Source organism: Procambarus clarkii, chromosome 6 (assembly GCF_040958095.1).
Source record: "Procambarus clarkii isolate CNS0578487 chromosome 6, FALCON_Pclarkii_2.0, whole genome shotgun sequence".
Lineage (NCBI taxonomy): Eukaryota > Metazoa > Arthropoda > Malacostraca > Decapoda > Cambaridae > Procambarus > Procambarus clarkii.
In genome coordinates, this window is record NC_091155.1 from 17625608 (window position 1) to 17642584 (window position 16977).

The 16977-nt window shown below is 35.8% G+C and overlaps 1 protein-coding gene across 1 annotated transcript; it reads right to left on the bottom strand.

Moving 5' to 3' along the window:
• Positions 1–655: 655 nt before the first annotated feature.
• Positions 656–5863, bottom strand: LOC123753452 (shematrin-like protein 2). Its single transcript, XM_069310458.1, has 5 exons — positions 5684–5863; positions 5261–5440; positions 3434–3459; positions 1241–1421; positions 656–997 (listed from the first exon to the last, which is right to left on the bottom strand). The coding sequence occupies exons 1-5, from the start codon at positions 5861–5863 to the stop codon at positions 656–658; spliced, it is 909 nt and encodes a 302-aa protein (XP_069166559.1).
• Positions 5864–16977: the final 11114 nt, after the last annotated feature.

The window sequence follows — 16977 nt, forward strand, 5'->3', positions numbered from 1 at the left end:
AATCACAGAGCAGTGAATTATTAATTATAACTTATGACTATAGATCATTTACGCAATAATTCATCGAAATTTCAGCATTATCCGTATGACATATTTTAACTTTATCTCCATTGTCAATCCTGTGAGTCATTCATTTTCAGCATTTAAGCTTCATCGGTTAATGTATTTTTCAGTTTCTGAGTGTTGCTTCAGTGGCTGGCAGATATACACCTTTATTATAATAATCAATGATTTAACACAATAAAAGCAATATTTATAATACAAATCTTTATTTTTGCTTCTAAAATACATCAATAATAATCAAATAGGAAAAAAGTCATGCATATCCGAACCGTGATTCATACATGAATGCTACTGATATGTATTTAGGCCAATTTCATACTACTGGGATTTATACCGTCATATGAAACGGCACTTAAATTTACTTTTAAATTTTTATTTGAAATTATTTTATACGAAAGTTGGTATGTGAGTGCTGAAGAAAAAAAATATATAACGACAAGGTGTCAGACTTTCTTGAATTCATACATTCACCTGTTCGTATCCTTATTCATTTCCAATATAAAACACCAACTCTGCCAGTGGAGCCGCTACCTTGAACACTGCCAATGAAGCTGCCACTATAACAACTCCCAAAGGAGTTTTTACAAAGTCTTCAACCTTGGAAGTTACCACCGAAACCTAGGCCAGAGGATCCTCCGATGTAACCTCTATCGAAGCTGCGTCCAAAGTTGCCTCCATATCTACCCTGGGGTGCTCCAAGGTTGAAAATGGAATGACTCGTAGGGCCGCTTCCGAAACCGTAGCCTCCACCAACACCTCCAAAGGAACCGTAACGTGTTCCTCCACCAAATGAGCGGAAGCCTCTTCCAATGCCTGGACTGGAGAGCCCATAGCTTCCACCTGCGTAAGGATATGTGGAATAGGAACTTGCATCGGGTTCAGCAAAAGAGCAGGCCACCAGGAGGGCAACGCTCATCGACAGTATCATTACCTTCTGAAAATAAAAAAGTATGAGTTTAACTTAGAGAGAAATATACCCAATATATCAAATACACGCATGTACTGAGTGTAATATATGTTGACACTCTATCTACTACTTGTTCCATTATAGATTTTAATGTTAAACAATGTAGCAAAATATTACCAATTAATTTTTTCTACTTTAATAGTCAAACATCTTCAAGTAAATTATGTCTTACCATAATGTTGGCTGTAGCAAGGCTCCAAGTGAACTGACTTCAAGAAGAAGCGTCGCACCTTTTATATCGACGGTAGCAGTCACCAGTGCCTCAACCTGGGTCAAAGGTGGTGGCACGAAGGTAGTACTAAAAAAACACATACATAAGTATTTCCTGGTATTGATCTGATATTCCAGGCACACAACACCGGCAACCTTCAATTCCAAAGCCTTCAACATGCTGAAAAAGTTAAGAAGTCAATTCTGTTAGTTGGCTGGAATGAACATTAAACACCGCGATTCATACCTGAACAATTATGTTTTGCGTTGTTTTCTTCTCTCAGATCTTGGCGCTGATGGGCGTTCGTTTCACTTACTTAATACACGGAAGCATCATTGACCTATGTAACCCCTGAATGACGTGTGCACTCGGAAAACCCTTTCTTATCGAGGTATAAGGAAGGTAAAATAGCTACGTGAATGAAATGCTCGTAGTAGTTCGAGCACTAATAATAATATGTTATTGTTGATAATTAATCATCATGCCCATCATCATTATCATAGCGATCATTGACTGGGCCAAACAGGGAGAGAACATTGAAAATTATCCCTGTGACACTCGCCCAATTGCCATGTATTCCACAACTGTCACACTACAGCGTACATCCAGACCCAAATTCAGGCATCTGCATACTTCCAGAGCACCACCATAGCACTGCAGCCTACATCTAGACTCCCAACTTCACACTCTATTGTATATCCAGATTCTCAAAGTCCCTCCAATAATAATATTGATACTACAATCCTCATAGGTTAGTTTGAATAAATACTCCTACGACATACTCCAACACACATTATGATCGCTACAGTAGCGCAACACCATACTTCCAGACCCCTGCAATCTTACTTCAATATACTTCCATTCTCCCGCTGTAAAACTCTAGAGTGCAGAACATCCTCTCTCCCACCGTCACACTCTGGCATAAATCCAGACTCTTACTGTCACACTTCAGCATACATCCATGTTCCTACCGTCATACTCCAGCATACATCAAGACGCCTAACGTCACACGCCAGCATACATCCAAATCCTTACCATCACACTCAAACATACATCAAGACTCCAACCATCACACTTCAGCATACATCATTGCTCCTACCATCACACTCAAACATAAATCCAGACTCCTCCCGTTACACTCCAGCATATATCCAGACTCCAACAATCATACTCAAACTTACCATACATCCAGACTTCTACCGTTACACTCTAGCATACATCCAGACTCCTACCATCAAACCCCATCATACAGGCAGACTTTTGCGTCACAAACTAGCCCCGTCAGACTGCAGGAAAAGCTCCATAAACGCCAGTAATCTTTGCATATCTGACCAACTAAACATCTCGTTGACGAGTTCTTGGTTTATCAATTTCATATCTAAACATTTCGTAACAGCATTCATTATACTTTTTAATGCTGAACCTTTGAGGCTTTATGTATTTGATCTGTCAGCGAGATTTTCATCAGACACTTACTTCAGTGTTCACTATCATTGTTAATGAAATACTTATAAACGCGTTTAATACTAATCTCCTGGGAGGTATATTTTTTTAAGCATGTCAAAAGTATCATGCCTCCAAATACCATAATGCGATGGTATAAAAGAGGAATGTAATTTCATATGTATTTCCTTCAGAAGCTAAACCATTCATGAGAATACCATTGAATACGAATTTTCAGTGTTGTTATTTTGTCATTTAAGTGCCAAACACGTGCACTCTGATTTGAAGTAAACAAATTTTCAGACTTTATTTGTCTTTTACAAGTTCAGTTCCAAGATCGAGTTCATCTGTTAGTTTAATTTGAGCTGTACTGTTTTTTCAATAACGAATGATGATTTCTTTCCTTATGCACCCCTATACCCATCCCGTGGGCGGTGGTAGAAAGTGTTTCAGAGGCACATTATCAGTTCTGGAACAGAGCCCCATAGTTCATTCAGCTAAGCAATTGACAATTTTTTGAAGATAGTTACACAATTGTTATTGTTACAAAAACATGTACATATATATACAATCATTTAATCATTTTCATATACACATGTCAATAATCTTTTTATATCACAAGTGATTCAACAAGACACTCAAAACAGTCACTTTACAAGGCACTTTATACATATGGTGAGTAACGTAGTTACTAGTCAAACCTACCCAAGTAGGCAGCAGCTTTACAGTCATGTGCATGCATTACCTACAGTTTAGGTCCCACGCAGGAATATACCTGCAAAAAAAAAAATTGCTGTAAGCAAATTTTGAATAACATGCTAAGATTTCTGGCAACACATCATCATGAATAAAGTATTACACATTTCTTGGACTCTAATTATGGTGTTATTTCTGAATTCTGCGATTTTTTATCATTCCATTAGATAATGACGCAAAATATCTAATTAGTTTTGCTAACAGAGTTTACATTTAGTCAAATCTACATAATCAGGTGTTGCAACCTCCCAAAGGTACTTATAGGTGAGACTAATCCAAGCAGTGGTAACATTCTTGAAGTCTGCAAACCTTATTGGATGACCCATAAACGTGCGGTTATTCCTGCTTAATAGAATGATGGTAAATGGAGTAACTGGTGTGAACTTCATGTTCCCTCTAGTCTACGAGACTTTGTTGATGTTCCCGGTATATTACTGACCTCAGTCTGTTAAAAGGCAGTCCAGGATAGTTATCAATTCCCTCTTAATGAGCAAAGATTTTGGATAACTCGTCAATGTTATCATGCATTCGAAGAACAATGTGAAATGAAATCTAACCCGATACTATGTTGTATCAATGGTAGAAGATCGTTTCAATCAAATATATGTGTTATTGTTATATTTTAGACTGAGTTCATAGTCATAAGACTTACACTAAATACGTATCCTTACCTATGGACTAAGCACCCTAAATAATATTTTTTTATTCTTACTTGTTTTCACGTGTGTTATATCTTCCTCAGGTCCATTTACAAAACTTACTGGCAGGTTCTAGTTCACTTGGTTATTTAGCCACGCATGTTCCTTGTTTAGTAACTGTGCTGCCTATATGCCCATCAATTGCATAATGTAGAGCCTATTTGCTCATTAATTGATTATTATTCATTCTCTATGCGTAATAATTAGTTGCTCCTCATTCTTTGCTCATCATATGGGTATTTTGCACTTCATGCTCATCATTTAAACGATAGCTCAATAGTTCCACAAAATTCTCGTAATGTATTAATCACAAAGCAGTGAATTATTAATTATAACTTATGACTATAGATCATTTACGCAATAATACATCGAAATTTCAGCATTATCCGTATGACATATTTTAACTTTATCTCCATTGTCAATCCTGTGAGTCATTCATTTTCAGCATTTAAGCTTCATCGGTTAATGTATTTTTCAGTTTCTGAGTGTTGCTTCAGTGGCTGGCAGATATACACCTTTATTATAATAATCAATGATTTAACACAATAAAAGCAATATTTTTAATACAAATCTTTATTTTTGCTTCTAAAATACATCAATAATAATCAAATAGGAAAAAAGTCATGCATATCCGAACCGTGATTCATACATGAATGCTACTGATATGTATTTAGGCCAATTTCATACTACTGGGATTTATACCGTCATATGAAACGGCACTTAAATTTACTTTTAAATTTTTATTTGAAATTATTTTATACGAAAGTTGGTATGTGAGTGCTGAAGAAAAAAAATATATAACGACAAGGTGTCAGACTTTCTTGAATTCATACATTCACCTGTTCGTATCCTTATTCATTTCCAATATAAAACACCAACTCTGCCAGTGGAGCCGCTACCTTGAACACTGCCAATGAAGCTGCCACTATAACAACTCCCAAAGGAGTTTTTACAAAGTCTTCAACCTTGGAAGTTACCACCGAAACCTAGGCCAGAGGATCCTCCGATGTAACCTCTATCGAAGCTGCGTCCAAAGTTGCCTCCATATCTACCCTGGGGTGCTCCAAGGTTGAAAATGGAATGACTCGTAGGGCCGCTTCCGAAACCGTAGCCTCCACCAACACCTCCAAAGGAACCGTAACGTGTTCCTCCACCAAATGAGCGGAAGCCTCTTCCAATGCCTGGACTGGAGAGCCCATAGCTTCCACCTGCGTAAGGATATGTGGAATAGGAACTTGCATCGGGTTCAGCAAAAGAGCAGGCCACCAGGAGGGCAACGCTCATCGACAGTATCATTACCTTCTGAAAATAAAAAAGTATGAGTTTAACTTAGAGAGAAATATACCCAATATATCAAATACACGCATGTACTGAGTGTAATATATGTTGACACTCTATCTACTACTTGTTCCATTATAGATTTTAATGTTAAACAATGTAGCAAAATATTACCAATTAATTTTTTCTACTTTAATAGTCAAACATCTTCAAGTAAATTATGTCTTACCATAATGTTGGCTGTAGCAAGGCTCCAAGTGAACTGACTTCAAGAAGAAGCGTCGCACCTTTTATATCGACGGTAGCAGTCACCAGTGCCTCAACCTGGGTCAAAGGTGGTGGCACGAAGGTAGTATTAAAAAAACACATACATAAGTATTTCCTGGTATTGATCTGATATTCCAGGCACACAACACCGGCAACCTTCAATTCCAAAGCCTTCAACATGCTGAAAAAGTTAAGAAGTCAATTCTGTTAGTTGGCTGGAATGAACATTAAACACCGCGATTCATACCTGAACAATTATGTTTTGCGTTGTTTTCTTCTCTCAGATCTTGGCGCTGATGGGCGTTCGTTTCACTTACTTAATACACGGAAGCATCATTGACCTATGTAACCCCTGAATGACGTGTGCACTCGGAAAACCCTTTCTTATCGAGGTATAAGGAAGGTAAAATAGCTACGTGAATGAAATGCTCGTAGTAGTTCGAGCACTAAAAATAATATGTTATTGTTGATAATTAATCATCATGCCCATCATCATTATCATAGCGATCATTGACTGGGCCAAACAGGGAGAGAACATTGAAAATTATCCCTGTGACACTCGCCCAATTGCCATGTATTCCACAACTGTCACACTACAGCGTACATCCAGACCCAAATTCAGGCATCTGCATACTTCCAGAGCACCACCATAGCACTGCAGCCTACATCTAGACTCCCAACTTCACACTCTATTGTATATCCAGATTCTCAAAGTCCCTCCAATAATAATATTGATACTACAATCCTCATAGGTTAGTTTGAATAAATACTCCTACGACATACTCCAACACACAATATGATCGCTACAGTTGCGCAACACCATACTTCCAGACCCCTGCAATCTTACTTCAATATACTTCCATTCTCCCGCTGTAAAACTCTAGAGTGCAGAACATCCTCTCTCCCACCGTCACACTCTGGCATAAATCCAGACTCTTACTGTCACACTTCAGCATACATCCATGTTCCTACCGTCATACTCCAGCATACATCAAGACGCCTAACGTCACACGCCAGCATACATCCAAACCCTTACCATCACACTCAAACATACATCAAGACTCCAACCGTCACACTTCAGCATACATCATTGCTCCTACCATCACTCTCAAACATACATCCAGACTCCTACCGTTACACTCCAGCATACATCCAGACTCCAACCATCATACTCAAACTTACCAAACATCCAGACTTCTACCGTTACACTCTAGCATACATCCAGACTCCTACCATCAAACCCCATCATACAGGCAGACTTTTGCGTCACAAACTAGCCCCGTCAGACTGCAGGAAAAGCTCCATAAACGCCAGTAATCTTTGCATATCTGACCAACTAAACATCTCGTTGACGAGTTCTTGGTTTATTAATTTCATATCTAAACATTTCGTAACAGCATTCATTATACTTTTTAATGCTGAACCTTTGAGGCTTTATGTATTTGATCTGTCAGCGAGATTTTCATCAGACACTTACTTCACTGTTCACTATCATTGTTAATGAAATACTTATAAACGCGTTTATTACTAATCTCCTGGGAGGTATATTTTTTTAAGCATGTCAAAAGTATCATGCCTCCAAATACCATAATGCGATGGTATAAAAGAGGAATGTAATTTCATATGTATTTCCTTCAGAAGCTAAACCATTCATGAGAATACCATTGAATACGAATTTTCAGTGTTGTTATTTTGTCATTTAAGTGCCAAACACGTGCACTCTGATTTGAAGTAAACAAATTTTCAGACTTTATTTGTCTTTTACAAGTTCAGTTCCAAGATCGAGTTCATCTGTTAGTTTAATTTGAGCTGTACTGTTTTTTCAATAACGAATGATGATTTCTTTCCTTATGCACCCCTATACCCATCCCGTGGGCGGTGGTAGAAAGTGTTTCAGAGGCACATTATCAGTTCTGGAACAGAACCCCATAGTTCATTCAGCTAAGCAATTGACAATTTTTTGAAGATAGTTACACAATTGTTATTGTTACAAACACATGTACATATATATACAATCATTTAATCAAATTCATATATACATGTCAATAATCTTTTTATATCACAAGTGATTCAACAAGACACTCAAAACAGTCACTTTACAAGGCACTTTATACATATGGTGAGTTACGTAGTTACTAGTCAAACCTACCCAAGTAGGCAGCAGCTTTACAGTCAGGTGCATGCATTACCTACAGTTTAGGTCCCACGCAGGAATATACCTGCAAAAAAAAAAATTGCTGTAAGCAAATTTTGAATACCATGCTAAGATTTCTGGCAACACATCATCATGAATAAAGTATTACACATTTCTTGGACTCTAATTATGGTGTTATTTCTGAATTCTGCGATTTTTTATCATTCCATTAGATAATGACGCAAAATATCTAATTAGTTTTGCTAACAGAGTTTACATTTAGTCAAATCTACATAATCAGGTGTTGCAACCTCCCAAAGGTACTTATAGCTGAGACTAATCCAAGCAGTGGTAACATTCTTGAAGTCTGCAAACCTTATTGGATGACCCATAAACGTGCGGTTATTCCTGCTTAATAGAATGATGGTAAATGGAGTAACTGGTGTGAACTTCATGTTCCCTCTAGTCTACGAGAGTTTGTTGATGTTCCCGGTATATTACTGACCTCAGTCTGTTAAAAGGCAGTCCAGGATAGTTATCAATTCCCTCTTAATGAGCAAAGATTTTGGATAACTCGTCAATGTTATCATGCATTCGGAGAACAATGTGAAATGAAATCTAACCCGATACTATGTTGTATCAATGGTAGAAGATCGTTTCAATCAAAAATATGTGTTATTGTTATATTTTAGACTGAGTTCATAGTCATAAGACTTACACTAAATACATATCCTTACCTATGGACTAAGCAGCCTAAATAATATTTTTTTATTCTTACTTGTTTTCACGTGTATTATATCTTCCTCAGGTCCATTTACGAAACTTACTGGCAGGTTCTAGTTCACTTGGTTATTTAGCCACGCATGTTCCTTGTTTCGTAACTGTGCTGCCTATATGCCCATCAATTGCATAATGTAGAGCCTATTTGCTCATTAATTGATTATTATTCATTCTCTATGCGTAATAATTAGTTGCTCCTCATTCTTTGGTCATCATATGGGTATTTTGCACTTCATGCTCATCATTTAAACGATAGCTCAATAGTTCCACAAAATTCTCGTAATGTATTAATCACAAAGCAGTGAATTATTAATTATAACTTATGACTATAGATCATTTACGCAATAATACATCAAAATTTCAGCATTATCCGGATGACATATTTTAACTTTATCTCCATTATCAATCCTGTGAGTCGTTCATTTTGAGGATTTGAGCTTCATCGGTCAATTTGTTGTTCAATTTCTGAGCCTTGCTTCAGTGGCTGGCAGATATACATCTTTATTATAATTATCAATGATTTAACGCAATGAAAACAATATTCATAATACAAATCTTTATTTTTGCTTCTAAAATACATCAATAATAATCAAATACGAAAAAAGACGTGCATATTCAGACCTTGATTCAGACATGAACGCTACTGATATATATTTAGTCAAATTTCATACGACTGGGACTTTTACTGTCATATCAAACGGCACTTAAATTTACGTTAATTTTTTATTTGAAATTATTTTATACGAAAGTTGTTTTGTGAGTGCTGAACGAAAAAATATATATAACGATAAGGTCAGACTTTTTTTAATCTATGCGTTCACCTATTCGTACATTTTCCGTATTCATTTCCAATATAAAACACCGACTTTGCCAGTGGAGCCGCTACCTTAAACACTGCCAATGAAGCTGCCACTGTAACAATCCCGAAAGGAGTTTTTATTAAGTCTTCAACCTTGGAAGTTACCACCGAAACCTAGGCCAGAGGATCCTCCGATGTAACCTCTATCGAAGCTGCGTCCAAAGTTGCCTCCATATCTACCCTGGGGTGCTCCAAGGTTGAAAATGGAATGACTCGTGGGGCCGCTTCCGAAACCGTAGCCTCCACCAACACCTCCAAAGGAACCGTAACGTGTTCCTCCACCAAATGAGCCGAAGCCTCTTCCAATGCCTGGACTGGAGAGCCCATAGCTTCCACCTGCGTAAGGGTAAGTGGAGAAGGAACTTGCATCGGGTTCAGCATAAGAGCAGGCCACCAGGAGGGCAACGCTCATCAACAGTGTCATTACCTTCTGAAAATAAAAAAAAAGTATGAGTTTAACTTTAAGAGAAATATACCCAATACATCAAATACACGCATATACTGCATATAATATATGTTAACACTCTATCTACTACTTGTTCCATTATAAATTTTAATGTTCAACAGTGTAGTAAAATATTACCAATAAATTTTTTCTACTTCTATAGTCAAATCTCTTCAAGTATATTATGTCTTACCATAATGTTGGCTGTAGCAAGGCTCCAAGTGAACTGACTTCAAGAAGAAGCGTCGCGCCTTTTATATCGACGGTAGCAGTCACCAGTGCCTCAACCTGGGTCAAAGGTGGTGGCACGAAGGTAGTATTCAAAAACACATTCATAAGCATTTCCTCGTATTGATCTGATATTCCAGGCACACAACACCGGCAACCTTCTATTCCAAAAGTCTTCAACATACTGAAATAGTTAACAAGTCAATTCTGTTTGTTGGCTGGAATGAACACTAAACACCGCGATTCATACCTGAACAATTAGGTTTTGCGATGTTTTCTTCTCTCGAACCTTGGCACTGATGGGCGCTCGCTTCACGTACTTAATACACGGATTCCTCATTGACCTATGTAACCCCTGTGTGACGTGTACACTCGGTAAACTCTTTCTTATCGAGACATAAGGAAGGTCAAATAGCTACGTGAATAAAATGCTCGTAGTAGTTCGAGCATTGATAATAATATGGTATTGTTGATAATTAATCGTCATACCCATCATCATCATCATTATGAGAGCGATCAATGCCTGGGATTTCCGTCAGCACATCATCGTGAAGAAATTACTTACACATTTAATAAACTCCATTGATGGTGTTATCTCCGAATTATGCAATTTTTTCACATTCCATTATATATTAACGCAATGGATGTGAATACTTCTGTTGACAGAGTTTAATTTAGTCAAATTTAGTGGTCCGGTGCATGTGTTCCAAAATTTCGTCAAATCACTCCAATTTTTGTAGTAGTATCTTTATGCCAATTGCTCCAACTTTCCCTAAGAGATCAACATCATACAATGAACAGAAAAAATCACAATTTAAAATTAGCTTTCAAAATAGTTAAATGTCACCAATTTTTATTTTATTCATCATAGTCTTTTATTTTATTCATTATATATATATATATATATATATATATATATATATATATATATATATATATATATATATATATATATATATATATATATATATATATATATATATATATATATATATATATATATATATATATATATATATATATATATATATATATATATATATATATATGTGTGTGTGTGTGTGTATATCACGAAAATAAACACGTGATTAAGAATGTGACAATGTCAGACCACGGAGGAAAAATGAAACAGGAATTTCTTTAAGTACTTTCGTATATTAATAAATACATCTTCAGAAGGTCACCTTCTGAAGATGTATTTAATATACGAAAGTACTTAAAGAAATTCCTGTTTCATTTTTCCTCCGTGGTCTGACATTGTCATATATATATATATATATATATATATATATATATATATATATATATATATATATATATATATATATATATATATATATATATATATATATATATATATATATATATATATATATATATATATATATATATATATATATATATATATATATATATATATATATATATATATATATATGTCGTACCTAGTAGCCAGAACTCACTTCTCAGCCTACTATTCAAGGCCCGATTTGCCTAATAAGCCAAGTTTTCCTGAATTAATATATTTTTTCTATTTTTTTTCTTATGAAATGATAAAGCAACCCTTTTCTCTATGTATGAGGTCAATTTTTTTTTATTGGAGTTAAAATTAACGTATATATATGACCGAACCTAACCAACCCTACCTAACCTAACCTAACCTATATTTATAGGTAAGGTTAGGTTAGGTAGCCAAAAAAAGCTAGGTTAGGTTAGGTTAGGTAGGTTAGGTAGACGAAAAAACATTAATTCATGAAAACTTGGCTTATTAGGCAAATCGGGCCTTGAATAGTAGGCTGAGAAGTGAGTTCTGGCTACTAGGTACGACATATATATATATATATATATATATATATATATATATATATATATATATATATATATATATATATGTCGTACCTAGTAGCCAGAACGCACTTATCAGCCTACAATGCAAGGCCCGATTTGCCTAATAAGTCAAGTTTTCATGAATTAATATGTTTTCTCTAGTTTTTTTCTTACGAAATGATAAAGCTACCCATTTCATTATGTATGAGGTCAATTTTTTTTTAATGGAGTTAAAATTAACGTAGATATATGACCGAACCTAACCAACCCTACCTAACCTAACCTAACCTATCTTCATATGTTAGGTTCGGTTAGGTAGCAGAAAAAGTTAGGTTAGGTTAGGTTAGGTAGGTTAGGTAGTCGAAAAAACATTAATTCATGAAAACTTGGCTTATTAGGCAAATCGGGCCTTGAATAGTAGGCTGATAAGTACGTTCTGGCTATTAGGTACGACATATATATATATATATATATATATATATATATATATATATATATATATATATATATATATATATATATATATATATATATATATATATATATATATTAGTAGCCAGAACGCACTTCTCGGCCTACTTTGCAAGGCCCGCTAGGCCTAATAGGCCGAGTGATTTTCTTTATTTTCAATAAATTGTTTACAATTAGTGTATTTGAATTATTATTATTATATTATATTAAGAACACAAATTATTGACTTAATTATGTTAGTTTAGGTTAGGTAGGGTAGGTAAGGTTAGGTTAGGTTAGGTTAGGTTCGGTCATATATCTACGTTAGTTTTAACTCAAAATAAACAAAAATATATATATTTATATATATATGTACGTTATATCAGCATATAACGTTCATGATCCTAACTGAAAAAATATTATTTGAGAGTATAGTTTACTCTAAAACGTTTTTTAATGTGGCCATCCAAATTTAGACTCAAAACAAAAAAAATAACGCCAAACGTTACGGCTTTATAATTAAACGAGCCTTAAGAAACCTTATACAAAAGATCTTTCCACATAATAAAATAGAATTGGAATGCAACTGTGGCTCAGCAACGTATGTGCGTTGCTGAGCCACAGCAACCTTCCTCTGTCTCCCAGTCCTTTCCATCATTCCCCGGTCTCCCAAGCCTTCCCACCATTCCCCCCCTCTCTCATCCTGTCGTCCTTCCAACCATTCCTCGCTCCACTTCCTCTCGTCCTCCCTACCATCTCCAACTCCCCTATCCCCTCGTCCTCCCCAGTCCCCTGTCCCCTTGTTCTCCCACCATTACCCCCACTTGCTCTTGCGATGCATTCCCTAATGATCTGATGTTCCCATCAGAAAATTGGGAACATCAAATGATCTGATGTTCCCATCACTGAAATATAAGAAAAAGTTTAAAAAGCGAAATGAAACAATGAAAAACACACAAAAAATAATTATACTCATGAAATGAACAGTATTTTAAACAACACATCTCAATTCCAACACAATGTCACACAAAATAATTAGATCAAAATGAAAATAAATCGAAATCTATGAAAATTCCTTTTATCAATGAAATCAGAAACATTGAAATGGAATCTTAAAATGTTTAGTGTAACATGTGTTGCTCTGACGTGCAACAGACGGAGTTATATTAAAAAAAAAGCATGTTTTACTTGTCACAGGTGTGGCATCTATACTTATACTCACGAAATTTACTGTATGGTAAACAACACAGCTCAATTCCAATGCAATGTCACACAAAATAATTAAATCAAAATGAAAATAAATCGAAATCTATGAATATTAAATTTATCATTGAAATCGGAAACATTGAAATGGAATCGTAACATATATAATGTATCGTTTGTTGCTCTTACATACAACAGAGGGTGCTGTTTCTTAAAAAAAGAATGTTTTTACCTGTCATAGGTGTGGTATCTATACTTATACTTACGACGTGAACGGTATTGTTAACAACACAGCTTAATTCCAATGCAATGTCACACAAAATAATCAAATCAAAATGAAAATAAATCAAAATCTAAGAAAATAAAATTTATCAATGCAACTGGAAACAATGAAATGGAATCGTAACTTATTTAGTATAGAGTGTGTTTCTATTACATGCAACAGTTGGCACTATTTAAAAAAAAAGGCATGCTTTTACCTGTCACAGGTGTGGCATCTATATTGTAGGTATATAAAAACATGCGCATATTTGAATGTTGTGTTAAAATTTCAAAGCCATCTATGAAGAACTTTCGGGGATTACAGCATGTATTTCTCTTACGTCCAACAGATAACGCGATTTTTTTTTAAATAGCCACCTGCATAAGGATATTTTAACGTTGTGTTAAAATTTCAAAGCAATCGGTGAAGAACTTTCGCAAATTACAGCATGTATTTCTCTTACATCCAACAGATGGCACTATTTAAAAAAATGCATGTTTTTCCTGTCACAGGTGAGGCATGTATATAGGAGGAATATAAAAACATGCGCCTATTCGAATGCAACGTTGTGTCAAAATTTCAAAGCATTCGGTTAAGAGGTTTCGAAGATTTCCCTCACTTGAAAAACATATGAAAAACACAGTTTAAAAAAAATAGGTTGTATTTTCCTGTTGCAGACGAGACATCTATATAATATGCATATAAAAACCCGCTCGGATGCGAATGGAACGTTCTGTGAAAATTTCAAAGCAATCGGTGAAGAACTTTCGGAGATTAGCGATTTCGAACAAACGAACATTTACATTTTTATTTATATAGATATAATAAATACAGAATAATAACACGTAACTCATTATTATATGGGAAATCTGTCCATCTAAGTGGCACCAGCTGCATGTCCACTTTGAGGACTCTCCTTAATACTACTTTTCTTCTTTGTGCGTCGGACAGGTGTTTGCATCTCTTTAGCCCTGATTTCCAGTAAATAATAGGTGTTATTGCTATTATCAGTATCGGGTGCCGCCCGTCCTGTACACATTTATTAAAAAAACTCGTAAAAAAAACACTTCTAAACAAACCAGGATGAAATTATCACGACGCTGATGCCAAATAACGGGAAATTTGTTTAAAAGTTTTCACTATATTTCATATTTAGAAAAATACTCCTCATGCACTGGGCCCCTTAGTCAAATCTATATCAACAGATGTTGCAAACTCCTAGAGGAACTTGTAGAGGAGACTAAGCCTCGCATTGGTAACATCTAAAAGTCTGCTAACCTTTTTTGGATGACCCATAAATGTGCGGTTTTTCCTGTATAATAGAATGATGATAGATGGAATAACTGGTGTGAATTTTACTTTGCCTCAAGTCTACAAGAGTTTGCTATTTATCAAGTAATATTGCTGACCTCAGGCTGGTCAAGGCAGTCCAAGAAGGTAATCAATTCCCTCTTCATAAGCAAAAGGTTTGGCTAATTCATCAGTTCTGTTATTCATTCGGAGACCAATAAGTGAAGGAACCTCACTCGCAACTACGTTATATCAAAGGCAGAAGATCGTTTCAATCGATTATATATATACGCGGTATATCTTAGACCTACTTCGTATCCGTAAGAATAGCACTAACACACGCCCTTACCTACAAACTAAGAATTCCTAATAATGTTTTTTATTGTTAATTGTTTTAACATGTATTCTATCTTCCTCAGGTCCATTTACAAACCTACTGGCAGGTTCTGGTTCAATTGGTTATTGTTTACTTCATGTTCATTGTTGTTTCGTTACTGTGCTTCCTTATATGCCCATCAACTGCACATTGTTCAGCCTATATGCTTAATAATTCATTACTATACATTCTCTATGCTTAATACTTAGTTACTCTTCATCCTTGCTCATCATTGGGGTATTGTACACTTCATGCTCATCCTTTATATGGTAGCTCAATAGTACTACAAAATGTTCATAATGTATTAGTCACGAAACAGTGAATTAGTAATTATAAATTATGACTTTCAGACCATTTGCGCATCCTTACATCGGAATTTCAGCATTGTCTGGAAGACATATTTTAACTTTATCACCATTACCAATCCTGAGAATCATTCATTTTCAGCATTTATGCTTCATCTGCCAATATATCGTTGCTCAGCCTAGCTTCAGTTTGCTGGCAGATATACGCCTTGATTATGAGCATTAATGTTTTAACGATATAAAAACAATATGTATTATATTAGTCTTTATTTTTGCTTCTAAATTACATTAATACTAATAAAAAAAGATATAAGACATGCATACTTGGACCTTGATTCATACATAAACTCTACTGTGATGTATTGATGCCAATTACATATGACTGGGAATTATACCGTCATATCAAACAGCCAATAATTTTTCATTGAATTTTTTATTTGAAATTATTTTGTACGAAAGTTGTCATGTGAGTGCTAAACAAAAAAATGTAAAGAAGAGGTGTCAGACTTCCTTGAATCTATATGTTCACTTGCTTGTGCAATTCACGTATTCATTTCCAATATGAAACACCGACTCTGCCAGTGGAGCCGCCATTATAACCACTGCCAAGGAAGCTGCCACCGTAACCACTCCCAAAGGAGTTTCCACCGAGTCTTCCACCTTGGAAGTTGCCACCGTAGGTTCCATCAAGGGAACTGCCACCGAAACCTAAGCCAGAGGATCCTCCGATGTAACCTCTATTGAAGCCGCTTCCAAGGCTGCCTCCATATCTACCCTGGGGCGCTCCAAGGTTGAAAATGGAATGACTCGTGGCGCCGCTTCCCAAATCGTAGCCTCCACCAACACCTCCAAAGGAACCGTAACGTGTTCCTCCACCAAATGAGCCAAAGCCTCCTCCAATGCCTGGACTGGAGAGCCCATAGCTTCCACCTGCGTAAGGATAAGTGGAGTAGGAACTTGCATCGGGTTCTGCCCAACTGCAGGCCACCAGGACGGCAACGCTCATCGACACTATCACCAGCTTCTGAAAATTAGTAAAGTATGAGTTTAACTCAGTGAGGAATATACGCATTACATCAAGTACACGCATATACTGCGTATAATATGTGTTGGCAATCTGTTTTCTATTTGATCT

Coding starts and splice junctions, on each gene's coding strand:
- LOC123753452 (XM_069310458.1), bottom strand. CDS start 5,863: ATGTTGAAGGCTTTGGAATTGAAGGTTGCCGGTGTTGTGTGCCTGGAA. Junction 5,441..5,683: donor GTGCGACGCTTCTTCTTGAA/GTCAGTTCACTT, acceptor TTTTATTTTCAG/AAGGTAATGATACTGTCGAT. Junction 998..1,240: donor GTGCGACGCTTCTTCTTGAA/GTCAGTTCACTT, acceptor TTTTATTTTCAG/AAGGTAATGATACTGTCGAT.